The 16,176-nt window shown below is 43.4% G+C and overlaps 1 protein-coding gene across 1 annotated transcript in view; it reads left to right on the top strand.

The window, feature by feature from the left end:
• LOC109883419 (mucin-5B) overlaps positions 1-15,817 on the top strand; it is an 83,238-nt gene extending 67,421 nt beyond the window's left edge. Inside the window, exons 41-46 of the mRNA XM_031801522.1 lie at positions 3,623-3,791; positions 5,213-5,253; positions 5,556-5,684; positions 5,918-5,957; positions 15,130-15,250; positions 15,451-15,817. Of these exons, the coding sequence (XP_031657382.1) occupies positions 3,623-3,791; positions 5,213-5,253; positions 5,556-5,684; positions 5,918-5,957; positions 15,130-15,250; positions 15,451-15,631 (681 nt within the window). The 3' untranslated portion in view covers positions 15,632-15,817. The remainder of the gene's footprint in view (positions 1-3,622; positions 3,792-5,212; positions 5,254-5,555; positions 5,685-5,917; positions 5,958-15,129; positions 15,251-15,450) is intronic.
• Positions 15,818-16,176: the final 359 nt, after the last annotated feature.

Here is a 16,176-nt window from a genome sequence, read left to right as displayed (position 1 = left end):
GTTCTTGGTTCACTCCAGACCTGTCTGCCCTTGACCAGCACAAAAATATCCTGTGGTGTTCTGCATGAGCATCAAATAGCCCCCGTGATATGCAACTTCTCAGGGAAGTTAGGAACAAATATACACAGGCAGTTAGAAAAGCTAAGGCAAGCTTTTTCAAACAGAAATTTGCAACCTGTAGTACTAACTCAAAAAAGTTCTGGGACACTGTAAAGTCCATGGAGAATAAGAGCACCTCCTCCCAGCTGCCCACTGCTCTGAGGCTAGGAAACACTGCCACCGCTGATAAATCCACTATAATTGAGAACTTCAATAAGAATTTCTCTACGGCTGGCCATGCTTTCCACATGGCTACCCCTACCCCGGTCAACTGCCCGGCACCCTCCACAGCAACTGGCCAAAGCCCCCACCATTTCTCATTCACCCAAATCCAGATAGCTGATGTTCTGAAAGAGCTGCAAAATCTGGACCCCTACAAATCAGCCAGGCTAGACAATCTGGACCCTCTCTTTCTAAAATTATCTGCCGAAATTGTTGCAACCCCTATTACCAGCCTGTTCAACCTCTCTTTCGCATCGTCTGAGATTCCCAAAGATTGGAAAGCTGCCACGGTCATCCCCGTCCTCAAAGGGGGTGACACTCTAGACCCAAACTGCTACAGAGTCTTCGAAAGCCAAGTTAACAAACAGATTACTGACCATTTCGAATCCCACCATACCTTCTCCGCCATGCAATCTGGTTTCAGAGTTGGTCATGGGTGCACCTCAGCCACGCTCAAGGTTCTAAACGACATCATAACCGCCATCGATAAGAGACATTACTGTGCAGCCGTATTCATTGAACAGGCCAAGGCTTTCGACTCTGTCAATCACAACATTCTTATTGGCAGACTCGACAGCCTTGGTTTCTCAAATGATTGCCTTGCCTGGTTTACCAACTACTTCTCTGATAGAGTTCAGTGTGTCAAATCAGAGGGCCATTTGTCTGGACCTCTGGCAGTCTCTATGGGTGTGCCACAGGCTTAAATTCTTGGGCCGACTCTATTTTCTGTATACATCAATGATGTTGCTCTTGCTGCTGGTGATTCTCTGATCCACCTCTACACAGACGACACCATTCTGTATACTTCTGGCCCCTCCTTGGACACTGTGTTAACTAACCTCCAGACGAGCTTCAAAGCCATACAACTCTCCTTCCTTGGCCTCCAACTGCTCTTAAACACAAATGAAACTAAATGTATGCTATTCAATCGATCACTGCCCGCACCTGCTTGCCCGTCCAGATTCACTATTCTGGACGGCTCTGACTTAGAATACGTGGACCACCACAAATACCTGGGTGTCTGGTTAGACTGTAAACTCTCCTTCCAGACTCACATTAAGCATCTCCAATCCAAAATTAAATCTAGAATCGGCTTCCTATATCGCAGCAAAGCATCCTTCACTCATGCTGCCAAACATACCCTCGTAAAACTGACCATCCGACCGATCCTCGACTCCGGTGATGTCTATGATCTATAAAACACTCTACTCAACAAACTGGATGCAGTCTATCACAGTTCCATCCGTTTTGTCACCAAAATCCCCATACACTACCCACCATTGCGACCTGTACGCTCTCGTTGGTTGGCCCTCGCTTAATACTCGTCGCCAAACCTGTAACGGTTTTCTTCCTGGGAAGGAGAGGCGGACCAAAACGCAGCTTATTTATAAACATCTTAATGAAAGATGAAAACGTAAACACTATACAAAATAAGAAAACATGGAAAAACCGAAAATCCTAACTAGTGCAAAACACAGAGACAGGAACAATCACCCACAATATACCTAAAGAATATGGCTGCCTAAATATGGTTCCCAATCAGAGACAACGATAAACACCTGCCTCTGATTGAGAACCACTCCAGGCAACCATAGACTTACCTAGAACACTCAACTGAACACAACCCCATAGAGTACAAAACCCCTAGACAAAACAAGACACATAAATCACCCATGTCACACCCTGGCCTAACCAACATAATAAAGAAAACACAGAAATACTAAGGCCAGGGCGTGACAAAACCCACTGGCTACAGGTCATCTACAAGTCTCTGCTAGGTAAAGCCCCGCCTGATCTCAGCTCACTGGTCACCATAGCAGCACCCACCCATAGCACGCACTCCAGCAGGTATATCTCACTGGTCACCCCCAAAGCCAATTCCTTCTTTGGTCGTCTTTCCTTCCAGTTCTCTGCTATCCATGACTGGAACGAATTGCAAAAATCTCTGAAGCTGGAGACTCACATCTCCCTCACTAGCTTTAAGCACCAGCTGTCAGAGCAGCTTACAGATCACTGCACCTGTACATAGCCCATCTGTAAACAGCCCATCTATCTACCTACCTCATCCCCATACTGGTATTTTTTTATATTTTTATTTTGCTCCTTTGCACCTCAGTATCTCTACCTGCACATTCATCTTCTGCCGATCTACCATTCCAGTGTTTATTTACCTTGCTCCTTTGCACCTCAGTATCTCTACCTGCACATTCATCTTCTGCCGATCTACCATTCCAGTGTTTATTTACCTTGCTCCTTTGCACCTCAGTATCTCTACCTGCACATTCATCTTCTGCCGATCTACCATTCCAGTGTTTATTTACCTTGCTCCTTTGCACCCCAGTATCTACCTGCACATTCATCTTCTGCCGATCTACCATTCCAGTGTTTATTTACCTTGCTCCTTTGCACCTCAGTATCTCTACCTGCACACTCATCTTCTGCCGATCTACCATTCCAGTGTTTATTTACCTTGCTCCTTTGCACCTCAGTATCTCTACCTGCACACTCATCTTCTGCCGATCTACCATTCCAGTGTTTATTTATTTTGCTCCTTTGCACCTCAGTATCTCTACCTGCACACTCATCTTCTGCCGATCTACCATTCCAGTGTTTATTTATTTTGCTCCTTTGCACCTCAGTATCTCTACCTGCACATTCATCTTCTGCCGATCTACCATTCCAGTGTTTAATTGCTATATTGTAATTACTTCGCCACCATGGCCTATTTATTTCCTTAACTTACCTCATTTGCACTCACTGTATATAAACTTTTTGTTTTCTTTTGTTCTACTGTATTATTGACTGTATGTTTTGTTTATTCCATGTGTAACTCTGTGTTGTTGTATGTGTCGAATTGCTACGCTTTATCTTGGCCAGGTCGCAGTTACAAATGAGAACTTGTTCTCAACTAGCCTACCTGGTTAAATAAAGGTGAAATAAATCAAATAAATAGCCCACAAAAAGGTTCTGTATAGAACCCCGATTATTTTAATTCCATTGGGGCTTGTAAGTTGTCCAGCCCTGAAGACGCTGGAGCCCTATTGTTATTATCAATCAATCAAATGTATTTGATAAAGCCCTTTTTTCATCAGCAGCAGCAACAAAGCCTTTACACATACTCAGCCTAAAACCTCAAAGAGCAAGCAATGCAGAGGCAGAAAGACAGTGGCTAGCAAAAACTCCCTAGAAGGAAGGAACCTTGGAATAAACCAAGGGAGGAACCAGGTTCTGAAGGGTGGCCAGTCCTCGTCTTAATACATTTGAAGTCTCTGCTAACAGTGTTTGTTTTGTCCCAACACAGTTTGGTGAGACTTGGTACAGTAACTGCCAGAAGTGCACGTGTAATGCTGACACACTGAGTGTCCAGTGTGAACCAGTGAAATATCCGGCCCAAGAAATTGTTACCTGTAAGAAGTACGGTGAGGTGTTGGTCAACGAGACGGTGGACTGCTGTCAGATAAATACATGTGGTGAGTAGAGACAGGATAGAGAGGCACCTTAACGTGCTACCAGGTAACCTGGGTACAAGTCTGTTTGTGCTAAATGTTTGGCATATGACAAGGAGTGGAATGTTAGCACCAAACAGGTCTTCATTCTAGCTACTTCATAAAGCCTTCATAAGCACTACATAAAGGTGTTACAAAGCATCTATAACGTGCTTTATAAAGGGTTCATAAATGTGCCATAACTCTGTGACATAATCATCGGACTGTGAATAGTGTATCTTGTCCCTGAGCTGGTGGACCAATGGTTTCTTACCTCTCTTTCTGCTGGAGGTTCTGCATGTTGATTCCAAACTTAAAAGTAACAAAGACATTTAGCAGGTGTTTTAGGAAATGCCTTTGTCACACCAATTATAAAGCACAGGTTTGTCTAATTTGACATGGTTATAGATTATTTGTAACACATTTCTGTAGTGTTTATGAAGCCTTTATACTGACCATGTCACTGGACCCTGTCATTGGACCCTGTCACTGGACCATCATGCACCATAATTTAAAAACTGTGTAAAGTGATAAAACAGTGACTTCATATTTCTATTCCAAGAATGTGGAAAGGCACAGCGCTCACTCAAACATATCATGTACTTAGACTTTAACTTCAATCTGGAGGTAATTATTAAACCCAGGATGAATGTAAATATTGTCATGAACATGGAGCAGGTGTCATGATGGTAACATGGTGCAGGTGTCATGATGGTAACATGGTGCAGGTGTCATGATGGTAACATGGTGCAGGTGTCATGATGGTAACATGGTGCAGGTGTCATGATGGAAACATGGTGCAGGTGTCATGATGGTAACATGGTGCAGGTGTCATGATGGTAACATGGTGCAGGTGTCATGATGGTAACATGGTGCAGGTGTCATGATGGTAACATGGTGCAGGAGTCATGATGGTAACATGGTGCAGGTGTCATGATGGTAACATGGTGCAGGTATCATGATGGTAACATGGAGCAGGTGTCATGATGGTAACATGGAGCAGGTGTCATGATGGTAACACGGTGCAGGTGTCATGATGGCAACATGGTGCAGGTGTCATGATGGTAACATGGTGCAGGTGTCATGATGGTAACACGGTGCAGGTGTCATGACGGTAACATGGTGCAGGTGTCATGATGGTAACATGATGCAGGTGTCATGATGGTAACACGGTGCAGGTGTCATGATGGTAACACGGTGCAGGTGTCATGATGGTAACACGGTGCAGGTGTCATGATGGTAACACGGTGCAGGTGTCATGATGGTAACACGGTGCAGGTGTCATGATGGTAACACGGTGCAGGTGTCATGATGGTAACACGGTGCAGGAATTGTGACTAACTTAATCGTTCAACAACTGTTATGTCTCAACCATTGTCTGACCCTTTTATTGTGTGTTCTTTCAGTGGCCAAACCTGTTTGTGTCCACAACAATACTGAATACACGGTGAGAAGAGACACTTCTTTGACACTCTGGCAGAATAGAGCAGTATTATAATAAATCATTTGTAAATTTTGCATAAAATAAACCTAAATATTGATTCACTATTGAGAACATATAAATGCTTAGAAACGTTCATAAATGTTAAAGGTGTAAATGCTTAAGAATTGTAATGCTTGTTTACATTTTCAAATAATGATGTACATATTTCTGAAAGGTTTATAAATGATTTATCAACTCTTATTTATTGAAGTTTTTACAACATACAGTGTTAAATTACCAACATTTATTTTTTTGCTACTTGACAGCTTGGGGAGTTTTGGTCGCCCCCTAGTGACCGCTGTGTGAAGTATGAATGCACAAAGACAAACAACCAGCTCATCGTTGTGGAATCCAAATTGAAATGCCCAGTGTTCCGTCCAGAGGACTGTGTCCCTGTAAGTAGATGAGGAAACTGGTTGAATGTGTTTGTTTGAAGTAAAGTAACTATACCTAAATATACTGCTTGCTTCATTTGATAGTAACTTGTAGGTTATATTGAATTTACACCCGAGTAACATATTCATAGATGATCATAGTTTTCCAATATAACATCTATACTGTGTTCTCTAGCTCATTAGACTGTAACTAGTCGTATCCAAATTGAGCTGTACACTATTCTTTTTGACAGGGAACTGAGAAAACTGATGCAAATGGATGTTGCACAACCTGTAAGTTAAAACAATATAATGATTCATTTCTAAATATTAATGATTTGTGAAAAGTTGTATTTATTGTTTATACATCAGATCTACTAGTCAAACATGACCTCTTATGAACCTGACCTCTTATGAACATAACCACTTATCAAATCAAATGAATTTATATAGCCCTTCTTACATCCGCTGATATCTCAAAGTGCTGCACAGAAACCCAGCCTAAAACCCCAAACAGCAAGCAAAAACTCCCTAGAAAGGCCAAAACCTTGGAAGAAACCTAGAGAGGAACCAGGCTATGAGGGGTGGCCAGCCCTCTTCTGGCTGTGCCGGGTGGAGATTATAACAGAACATGGCCAAGATGTTCAAATGTTCATAAATTACCAGCATGGTCAAATAATAATAATCACAGTAGTTGTCGAGGGTGCAACAAGTCAGCACCTCAGGAGTAAATGTCAGTTGGCTTTTCATAGCCGATCATGAAGAGTATCTTTACCACTCCTGCTGTCTCTAGAGAGTTGAAAACAGCAGGTCTGGGACAGGTAGCACGTCCGGTGAACAGGTCAGGGTTCCATAGCCGCAGGCAGAACAGTTGAAACTGGTGCAGCAGCACGGCCAGGTGGACTGGGGACAGCAAGGAGTCATCATGTCAGGTAGTCCTGAGGCATGGTCCTAGGGCTCAGGTCCTCCGAGAGAGAGAAAGAAAGAGAGAAAGAATTAGAGAGAGCATACTTAAATTCACACAGGACACCGGATAAGACAGGAAAAGTACTCCAGATATAACAGACTGACCCTAGCCCCCCAACACATAAACTACTGCAGCATAAAAGCTGAAGGCTGAGACAGGAGGGGTCAGGAGACACTGTGGCCCCATCCGATGATACCCTCGGACAGGGCCAAAAAGGCAGGATATAACCGCCCCCACTTTGCCAAAGCAAAGTGGGGGGGGGGGGCAACCCAGACATGAAGATCACGTCAGTGACTCAACCCACTCAAGTGACGCATCCCTCCTGGGGACGGCATGGAAGAGCACCAGTAAGCCAGTGACTCAGCCCCTGTAATAGGTTAGAGGCAGAGAATCCCATTTGAGAGAAGGGAACCGGCCAGGCAGAGACAGCAAGGGCATTTCGTTGCTCCAGAGCCTTTCCGTTCACCTTCACACTCCTGGGCCAGACTACACTCAATCATATGACCTACTGAAGAGATGAGTCTTCAGTAAAGACATGGGTAGGCAGACCATTCCATAAAAATGGAGCTCTATAGGAGAAAGCCCTGCCTCCAGCTGTTTGCTTAGAAATTCTAGGGCCAATTAGGAAGCCTGCATCTTGTGACCGTAGCGTACGTGTAGGTATGTACGGCACTACCAAACCGGAAAGATAGGTAGGAGCAAGCCCATGTAATGCTTTGTAGGTTAGGAGTAAAACCTTGAAATCAGTCGTTGCCTTAACAAAGTAGAGCATTGCAATAGTCTAACCTAGAAGAGTATGGATACCAAAAGCATGGATACCTTTTTCTGCATAATTTTGGGACAGAAGGTTTTAGATTTTTACAATGTCAATTATGGAGAAAAGTCTTGATATGTTCCTCAAAATAGAGATCAGGGTCCAGAGTAAAGCCGAGGTCCTTCACAGTTTTATTTGAGACGACTGTACAACAGTCAATCTCTTTTTTTTTTCTTAGGACCTAGAATAAGCATCTCTGTTCTGTCAGAGTTTAAAAGTAGGACGTTTGCAGCCGCCCACTTCCTTATGTCTGAAACACAGGCTTCTAGTGAGGGCATTGTTGGGTCTTCACCATGTTTCATTGAAATGTACAGCTGTGTGTCATCCGCATAGCAGTGAAAGTTAACATTATGTCTTTGAATGACATCCCCAAGAGGTAAAATATATAGTGAAAACAATAGTGGTCCTAAAACGGAACCTTGAGGACCACCGAAATGTTCAGTTGATTTGTCAGAGGACAAACCATTCACAGAGACAAACTGATATATTTCCGACAGATAAGATCTAAACCAGGCCAGAACTTGTCCGTGTAGACCAATTTGGGTTTCCAATCTCTCCAAAAGAATGTGGGGATCGATGGTATCAAAAGCAGCACTAAGGTCTATGAGCACGAGGACAGATGCAGATGGTCTGAAGCCATTAAAAGGTAATTTACCACCTTCACAAGTTCAGTGCTATGATGGGGACTAAAACCAGACTGAAGCATTTCATATACATTGTTTGTCTTCTGGAAGGAAGTGAGTTCCTGCGCAACAGCCTTTTCTAAAATGTTTGAGAAGAATGGAAGATTCGATATAGGCCGATAGTGTTTTGTATTTTCTGGGTCAAGGTTTGGCTTTTTCAAGAGAGGCTTTATTACTGCCACTTTTTTTGGATAGAGAGCCGTTTATTATGTTCAACATAGTAGGGCCAAGCACAGGGAGCAGCTCTTTCAGTAGTTTAGTTGGAATAGGGTCCAGTATGCAGCTTGAGGGTTTAGAGGCCATGATTATTTTCATCATTGTGTCAAGAGATATATTACTAAAAAACTTGAGTGTCTCTCTTGATCCCAGGTCCTGGCAGAGTTTTGCAGACTCAGGACAACTGAGCTTTGGAGGAATATGCAGATTTAAAGAGGAGTCCGTCATTTCCTTTCTAATGATCATGATCTTTTCCTCAAAGAAAGTAATGAATTTATTACTGCTGAAGTGATAGCTATCCTCTCTTGGGGAATGCTGTTTTTTAGTTAGCTTTGTGACAGTATCAAAAATACATTTTGGATTGTTCTTATTTCCCTCAATTAAGTTGGAAAAATAGGATGATCGAGCAGCAGTGAGGGCTCTTCAATACTGCACGGTACTGTCTTTCCAAGCTAGTCGGAAGACTTCCAGTTTGGTGTTGCGCCATTTCCGTTCCAATTTTCTGGAAGCTTGCTTCAGAGCTCGGGTATTTTGTATATAGCAGGGAGCTAGTTTCTTATGACAAATGTTTTTAGTTTTTAGGGGTGCAACTGCATCTAGGGTATTGCGCAAGGTTAAATTGAGTTCCTCAGTTAGGTGGTTAACTGATTTTTCTCCTCTGACGTCCTTGGGTAGGCAGAGGGAGTCTGGAAGGGCATCAAGGAATCTTTGGGTTGTCTGAGAATTTATAGCATGACTTTTGATGTTCCTTGGTTGGGGTCTGAGCAGATTATTTGTTGCAATTGCAAACGTAATAAAATGGTGGTCCGATAGTCCAGGATAATAAGGAAAAACATTAAGATCCACAACATTTATTCAAATGACAAAACTAGGTCCAGAGTATGACTGTGGCAGTGAGTAGGTCCAGAGACATGTTGGACAAAACCCACTGAGTCGATGATGGCTACGAAAGCCTTTTTGTAGTGGGCCTGTGGACTTTTCCATGTGAATATTAAAATCACCAAACATTTGAATATTATCTGCTATGACTACAAGGTTCGATAGGAATTCAGGGAACTTAGTGAGGAATGCTGTATATGGCCAAGGAGGTCTGTAAACAGTAGCTATAAAAGTGATTGAGTAGGCTGCATAGATTTCATGACTAGAAGCTCAAAAGACGAAAACATAATTTTTATTTTTTGTCAATCGAAATTTGCTATCGTAAATGTTAGCAACACCTCAGTCTTTGCGTAGGATATGGTCATTAGTGTAACCAGAAGGAAAGGCCTCATTTAACACAGTAAATTCATCAGGCTTAAGCCATGTTTCAGTCAGGCCAATCACATCAAGGTTATGATCAGTGATAAGTTCATTGACTGTAACTGCCTTTGAAGTGAAGGATCTAACATTAAGTAGCCCTATTTTGAGATGTGCGCTATCACAATCTCTTTTAATAATTGCAGGAATTATTTATCCGTTATTGTACCAGGTAAGTTGACTGAGAACACGTTCTCATTTGCAGCAACAACCTGGGGAATAGTTACAGGGGAGAGGAGGGGGATGAATGAGCCAATTGTAAACTTGGGATTATTAGGTGACCATGATGATTTGAGGGCCAGATTGGGAATTTAGCCAGGACACCAGGGTTAACACCCCTACTCTTACAATAAGTGCCATGGGAACTTTAATGACCTCAGAGAGTCAGGATCACCGTTAAACATCCCATCCAAAAGACAGCACCCTACAGAGGACAGTGTCCCCATCACTATATTAGTTTTAAACCAGAGGAAATAGTGCCTCCTACTGGCCCTCCAACACCACTTCCAGCAACATCTGGCCTCCTATCCAGGAACTGACCAGTACCAACCCTGCTTAGCTTCAGAAGCAAGCCAGGAGTGGTATGCAGGGTGGTATGCTGCTGTCTTGAATGGAAGAGGTCTTTATTCTAATGAGATTGCTAAGGCAAACACCGCCATTTTTAGTTTTGCTCAACCTAGATTGAGGCACAGACACGGTCTCAATGGGGATAGCTGAGTTGACTACACTGACTGTGCTAGTGGCAGACTCCACTAAGCTGGCAGGCTGGCTAACAGCCTGCTGCCTGGCCTACACCCTATTCCATTGTGGAGCTAGAGGAGCCCTGTCTATGTTGGAAGATAAGATGAGAGCACCCCTCCAGCTAGGATGGAGTCTGTCACTCCTCAGCATGCCAGGCCTGGTCCTGTTTGTGAGTGAGTCCCAGAAAGAGGGCCAATTATCTACAAATTCTATCTTTTGGGAGGGGCAGAAAACAGTTTTCAACCAGCGATTGAGTTGTGAGACTGCTGTAGAGCTCATCACTCCCCCTAATTGGGAGAGGGCCAGAGACAATTACTCAATGCCGACACATCTTTCTAGCTGATTTACACGCTGAAGCTATGTTGCGCTTGGTGACCTCTGACTGTTTCATCCTAACAATATATCTCTATATTCTCTACACTCGCCAGTTTTAGCTTTAGCCAGCACCATCTTCAGATTAGCCTTCACGTCGGTAGCCCTGCCCCCTGGTAAACAGTGTATGATCGCTGGATGATTCCTTTTAAGTCTAATACTGCGGGTAATGGAGTCTGCAATGACTAGGGTTTTCAATTTGTCAGAGATATTGGTGTGAGGCTTCGGTGTCTCAGACCCCATAACGGGAGGAGTAGAGACCAGAGATATTCGGCCTCAGACTCCGACCCCTTGCTTAATGGGGAAAACCGGTTGAGCAGTCCTACAGCATTTGCCTCCAGATGCCATGAGAAAGCCCGGATGCGGGGACCGTGCAAGTGGATTTATACTAACGTTACTATCTGTACTTACTGGTGTCACAAACTTGCAGCACATCCTCACCAGGCGATCGTTCTCCTGTATATTATGATCACAGTGACTGCAATTAGAAGGCATCGTGTTAATGTTACTACTTATCTTCGGCTGTTGGAAGTCCTGATGAACCATGTCCAGATAAAGCTTCCGGAGTGAAAAAGTTGAATGAAAAAAGAAAACAAGGCAAGGGGGTAACGACCAAGGTCATTCCATATCTTAACCTCTTATGAACATAACTTCTTATGAACCTGACCTCTTATGAACCTGACCTCTTATGAACTTGACCTCTTATGAACGTGACCACTTATGAACTTGACCTCTTATGAACCTGACTTCTTATTTTTTTAATATATATTTTTTTGACCTTTATTTAAATAGGTTGAGAACAAGTTCTCATTTGCAACTGCGACCTGGCCAAGATAAAGCGTAGCAATTCGACACATACAACAACACAAGAGTTACACATGGAATAAACAAAACATACAGCTAATAATACAGTAGAACAAAAGAAAACAAAAAGTCTATATACAGTGAGTGCAAATGAGGTAAGTTAAGGAAATAAATAGGCCATGGTGGCGAAGTAATTACAATATAGCAATTAAACACTGGAATGGTAGATCGGCAGAAGATGAATGTGCAGGTAGATACTGGGGTGCAAAGGAGCAAAATAAATAAATAAATACCAGTATGGGGATGAGGTAGGTAAATAGATGGGCTGTTTACAGGTAGGCTAAGTACAGGTGCAGTGATCTGTAAAATGCTCTGACAGCTGGTGCTTAAAGCTAGTGAGGGAGATGTGAGTCTCCAGCTTCAGTGATTTTTGCAATTTGTTCCAGTCATGGGCAGCAGAGAACTGGAAGGAAAGACGACCAAAGAAGGAATTGGCTTTGGAGGTGACCAGTGAGATATACCTGCTGGAGCGCATGCTACGAGTGGGTGCTGCTATGGTGACCAGTGAGCTGAGATAAGGCGGGGCTTTACCTAGCAGAGACTTGTAGATAACCTGTAGCCAGTGGGTTTGGCGGCGAGTATGAAGCGAGGGCCAACCAACGAGAGCATACAGGTCGCAATGGTGGGTAGTGTAAGGGGCTTTGGTGACAAAATGGATGGCATTGTGATAGACTGCATCCAGTTCGTTGAGTAGAGTGTTGGAGGCTATTTTATAGATGACATCACCGAAGTCGAGGATCGGTAGGATGGTCAGTTTTACGAGGGTATGTTTGGCAGCATGAGTGAAGGATGCTTTGTTGCGAAAAAGGAAGCCGATTCTAGATGTAATTTTGGATTGGAGATCTTTAATGTGAGTCTGGAAGGAGAGTTTACATTCTAACTAGACACCCAGGTATTTGTAGTTGTCCACGTATTCTAAGTCAGAGCCGTCCAGAGTAGTGAATCTGGACGGGCGAGCAGGTGCGGGCAGCGATCGATTGAAAAGCATGCATTTAGTTTTACTTGCGTTTAAGAGCAGTTGGAGGCCACGGAAGGAGAGTTGTATGGCATTGAAGCTCGTCTGGAGGTTAGTAAACACAGTGTCCAAGGAGGGGCCAGAAGTATACAGAATGGTGTCGTCTGCGTAGAGGTGGATCAGAGAATCACCAGCAGCAAGAGCAACATCATTGATGTATACAGAAAAGAGAGTCGGCCCGAGAATTGAACCCTGTGGCACACCCATAGAGACTGTCCGAGGTCCAGACAACAGGCCCTCCGATTTGACAAACTGAACTCTATCAGAGAAGTAGTTGGTAAACCAGGCGAGGCAATCATTTGAGAATCCAAGGCTGTCGAGTCTGCCAATAAGAATGTTGTGATTGACAGAGTCGAAAGCCTTGGCCAGGTCGATGAATACGGCTGCACAGCAATGTCTCTTATCGATGGCGGTTATGATGTCGTTTAGAACCTTGAGCGTGGCTGAGGTGCACCCATGACCAGCTCTGAAACCAGATTGCATAGCGGAGAAGGTATGGTTTGATTCGAAATGGTCAGTAATCTGTTTGTTAACTTGGCTTTCGAAGACGTTAGAAAGACAGGGTAGGATAGATATAGGTCTGCAGCAGTTTGGGTCTAGAGTGTCACCCCCTTTGAAGAGGGGGATGACCGCGGCAGCTTTCCAATCTTTGGGAATCTCAGACGATACGAAAGAGAGGTTGAACAGGCTTGTAATAGGGGTTGCAACAATTTCGGCAGATAAGTTTAGAAAGAGAGGGTCCAGATTGTCTAGCCCGGCTGATTTGTAGGGGTCCAGATTTTGCAGCTCTTTCAGAACATCGGCTATCTGGATTTGGGTAAAGGAGAAATGGTGAGGGCTTTGGCGGGTTGCTGTGGAGGGTGCCGGGCAGTTGACCAGGGTAGGAGTAGCCAGGTGGAAAGCATGGCCAGCCGTAGAGAAAGGCTTATTGAAATTCTCAATTATAGCGGATTTATCGGTGGTGACAATGTTTCCTAGCCTCAGAGCAGTGGGCAGCTGGGAGGAGGTGCTCTTATTCTCCATGGACTTTACAGTGTCCCAGAACTTTTTTGAGTTAGTACTACAGGATGCACATTTCTGTTTGAAAAAGCTTGCCTTAGCTTTTCTAACTGCCTGTGTATATTTGTTACTAACTTCCCTGAAAAGTTGCATATCACGGAGGCTATTTGATGCTAATGCAGAACACCACAGGATGTTTTTGTGCTGGTCAAGGGCAGACAGGTCTGGAGTGAACCAAGGACTATATCTATTCCTAGTTCTACATTTTTTGAGAGGGGCATGCTTATTTAAGATGGTGAGGAAGGCACTTTTAAAGAATAGCCAGGCATCATCTACTGACGGGATGAGGTCAATGTCATTCCAGGATACCCCGGCCAGGTCGATTAGAAAGGCCTGCTCGCAGAAGTGTTTCAGGGAGCGTTTGACAGTGATGAGGGGTGGTCGTTTGGTCGAGATACCCATTACGGATGCATTCAATGAGGCAGTGATCGCTGAGATCTTGATTGAAAACAGCAGAGGTGTATTTGGAGGGCGAATTAGTTAGGATGACATCTATGAGGGTGCCCGTGTTTTCTGATTTGGGGTTGTACCTGGTAGGTTCATTGATAATTTGTGTGAGATTGAGGGCATCAATCTTAGTTTGTAGGATGGCCGGGGTGTTAAGCATGTCCCATTTTAGGTCACCTAGTAGCACGAGCTCAGAAGATCGGTGGGGGGCAATCAGTTCACATATAGTATCGAGGGCACAGCTGGGGGCAGAGGGAGGTCTATAGCAAGTGGCAACAGTGAGAGACTTGTTTCTGAAAAGGTGAATTTTTAGAAGTAGAAGCTCAAATTGTTTGGGAACAGACTTAGAAAGTAATACAGAACTCTGCTGGCTATCTTTGCAGTAGATTATAACACCGCCCCATTTGGCAGTTCTATCTTGGCGGAAAACGTTATAGTTAGCAATGGTTATTTCAGGGTTTTTGGTGGTTTTCCTAAGCCAGGATTCAGACGCGGCTAAGACATCTGGGTTGGCAGAGTGCTAAAGCAGTAAGTAAATCAAACTTGGGGAGTAGGTTTCTAATGTTAACATGCATGAAACCAAGGCTTATGAACCTGACCTCTTATGAGCATAACCTCTTATGAACATAACCTCTTATGAACATAACCTCTTATGAACATAACGTCTAATGAACCTGACCTCTTATGAACCTGACCTCTTATGAACATAACCTCTTATGAACCTGACCTCTTATGAACATAACCTCTTATGAACCTGACCTCTTATGAACATAACCTCTAATGAACATAACCTCTTATGAACATAACGTCTAATGAACCTGACCTCTTATGAACATGACCTCTTATGAACATAACATCTATTGACACAGTAAATCAATGTTGAGTTACTGTACATGAAACTGAATACAGATATGATGTGATATACTTTTTCAAGTAGCTCAAGTCCATCTTTACATAGTAAGGGGGAAACTCACCTCTGTCTACCTACACAGGCACTTTAAGCAGTCACTGTGATGTGAAGAACACCACCACCTACCTAGAGGTGAATAACTGCAGGTCCTCTGTGCCGGTGGAAATCTCAGCCTGCGGGGGATCCTGTGGAACATCTTCTATGTAAGTACAAACTCTAAATAAGAACACACACACACATGCCAAAAAAGCACACAGAAACAAACGCAACATGCATTTGGGTTTTGCAGAAATGTGTATGCGGGGAATTGGATTGAAGGGTAAGATTTCAATGGGAGGTGACCTATGGCAGAATAAATGTGGTACTGTTTCTAACAGTGTTGTTTGTGTGTCCTGTTTGCTAGGTACTCTGCAGAGAAAAACACCCTGATGCACTCCTGCTCCTGCTGTCAAGAGATGTCGACCAGTGAGAGGAAGGTGGAGATGGTCTGCCCTGATGGGAAGAAGATCATGCAGTCCTACATTTACATTGATAAGTGTGGCTGCCATGACTCTGAGTGTGACAAGAACAACCACTTAGATTAGGCCTTGAAGAATGAAGTCTTTTGAAGTGTTCTTATTTACCTGCATGGAATATTAAATAGTTGTATCTAAAGGGAACCAATAGGGTCTGTCTCATTATCATATAGGCTACTTTCATGAACTGCATGTCCTTTCTCTCTACACTATCATAGACATTATGCAAACCTATTAAACTGATGAAGAAGCATGTCATTATCTTTCTTGTTTTATTTCATATTGTCAAGTGCGTCATTGTGTGACTAGGGAAACAGTACACATAGTATTTAATAAAGAACATATTCATTACATAACGGTTACTATTAAAAGGGGCAATCTGCAACTCAAACAATAACAAAGTGGCCACCCTGCCAGTGTTTTGGCAAAAAGCTGAAGAATGGGGCTGGAGAAATGTAACCACTCTCAAGTTCATAGACAGGCCATGGATGTAAGAACTGACCGTTGTCGTGGAAATGTCCTTAATTACCAACTGATGAGAGAGCAAATCACACCAGTCAGAGTTATGCTTCATCTTCACCTTTAATAATAATGATGCTTTTGCAAAGCATTTT

The sequence above is a fragment of the Oncorhynchus kisutch genome, linkage group LG22 (assembly GCF_002021735.2).
Source record: "Oncorhynchus kisutch isolate 150728-3 linkage group LG22, Okis_V2, whole genome shotgun sequence".
Taxonomy (NCBI): Eukaryota; Metazoa; Chordata; class Actinopteri; order Salmoniformes; family Salmonidae; genus Oncorhynchus; species Oncorhynchus kisutch.
The sequence above is the reverse complement of the archived record's forward strand: the minus strand, read 5'-3'. Positions and strand labels throughout refer to the sequence as shown.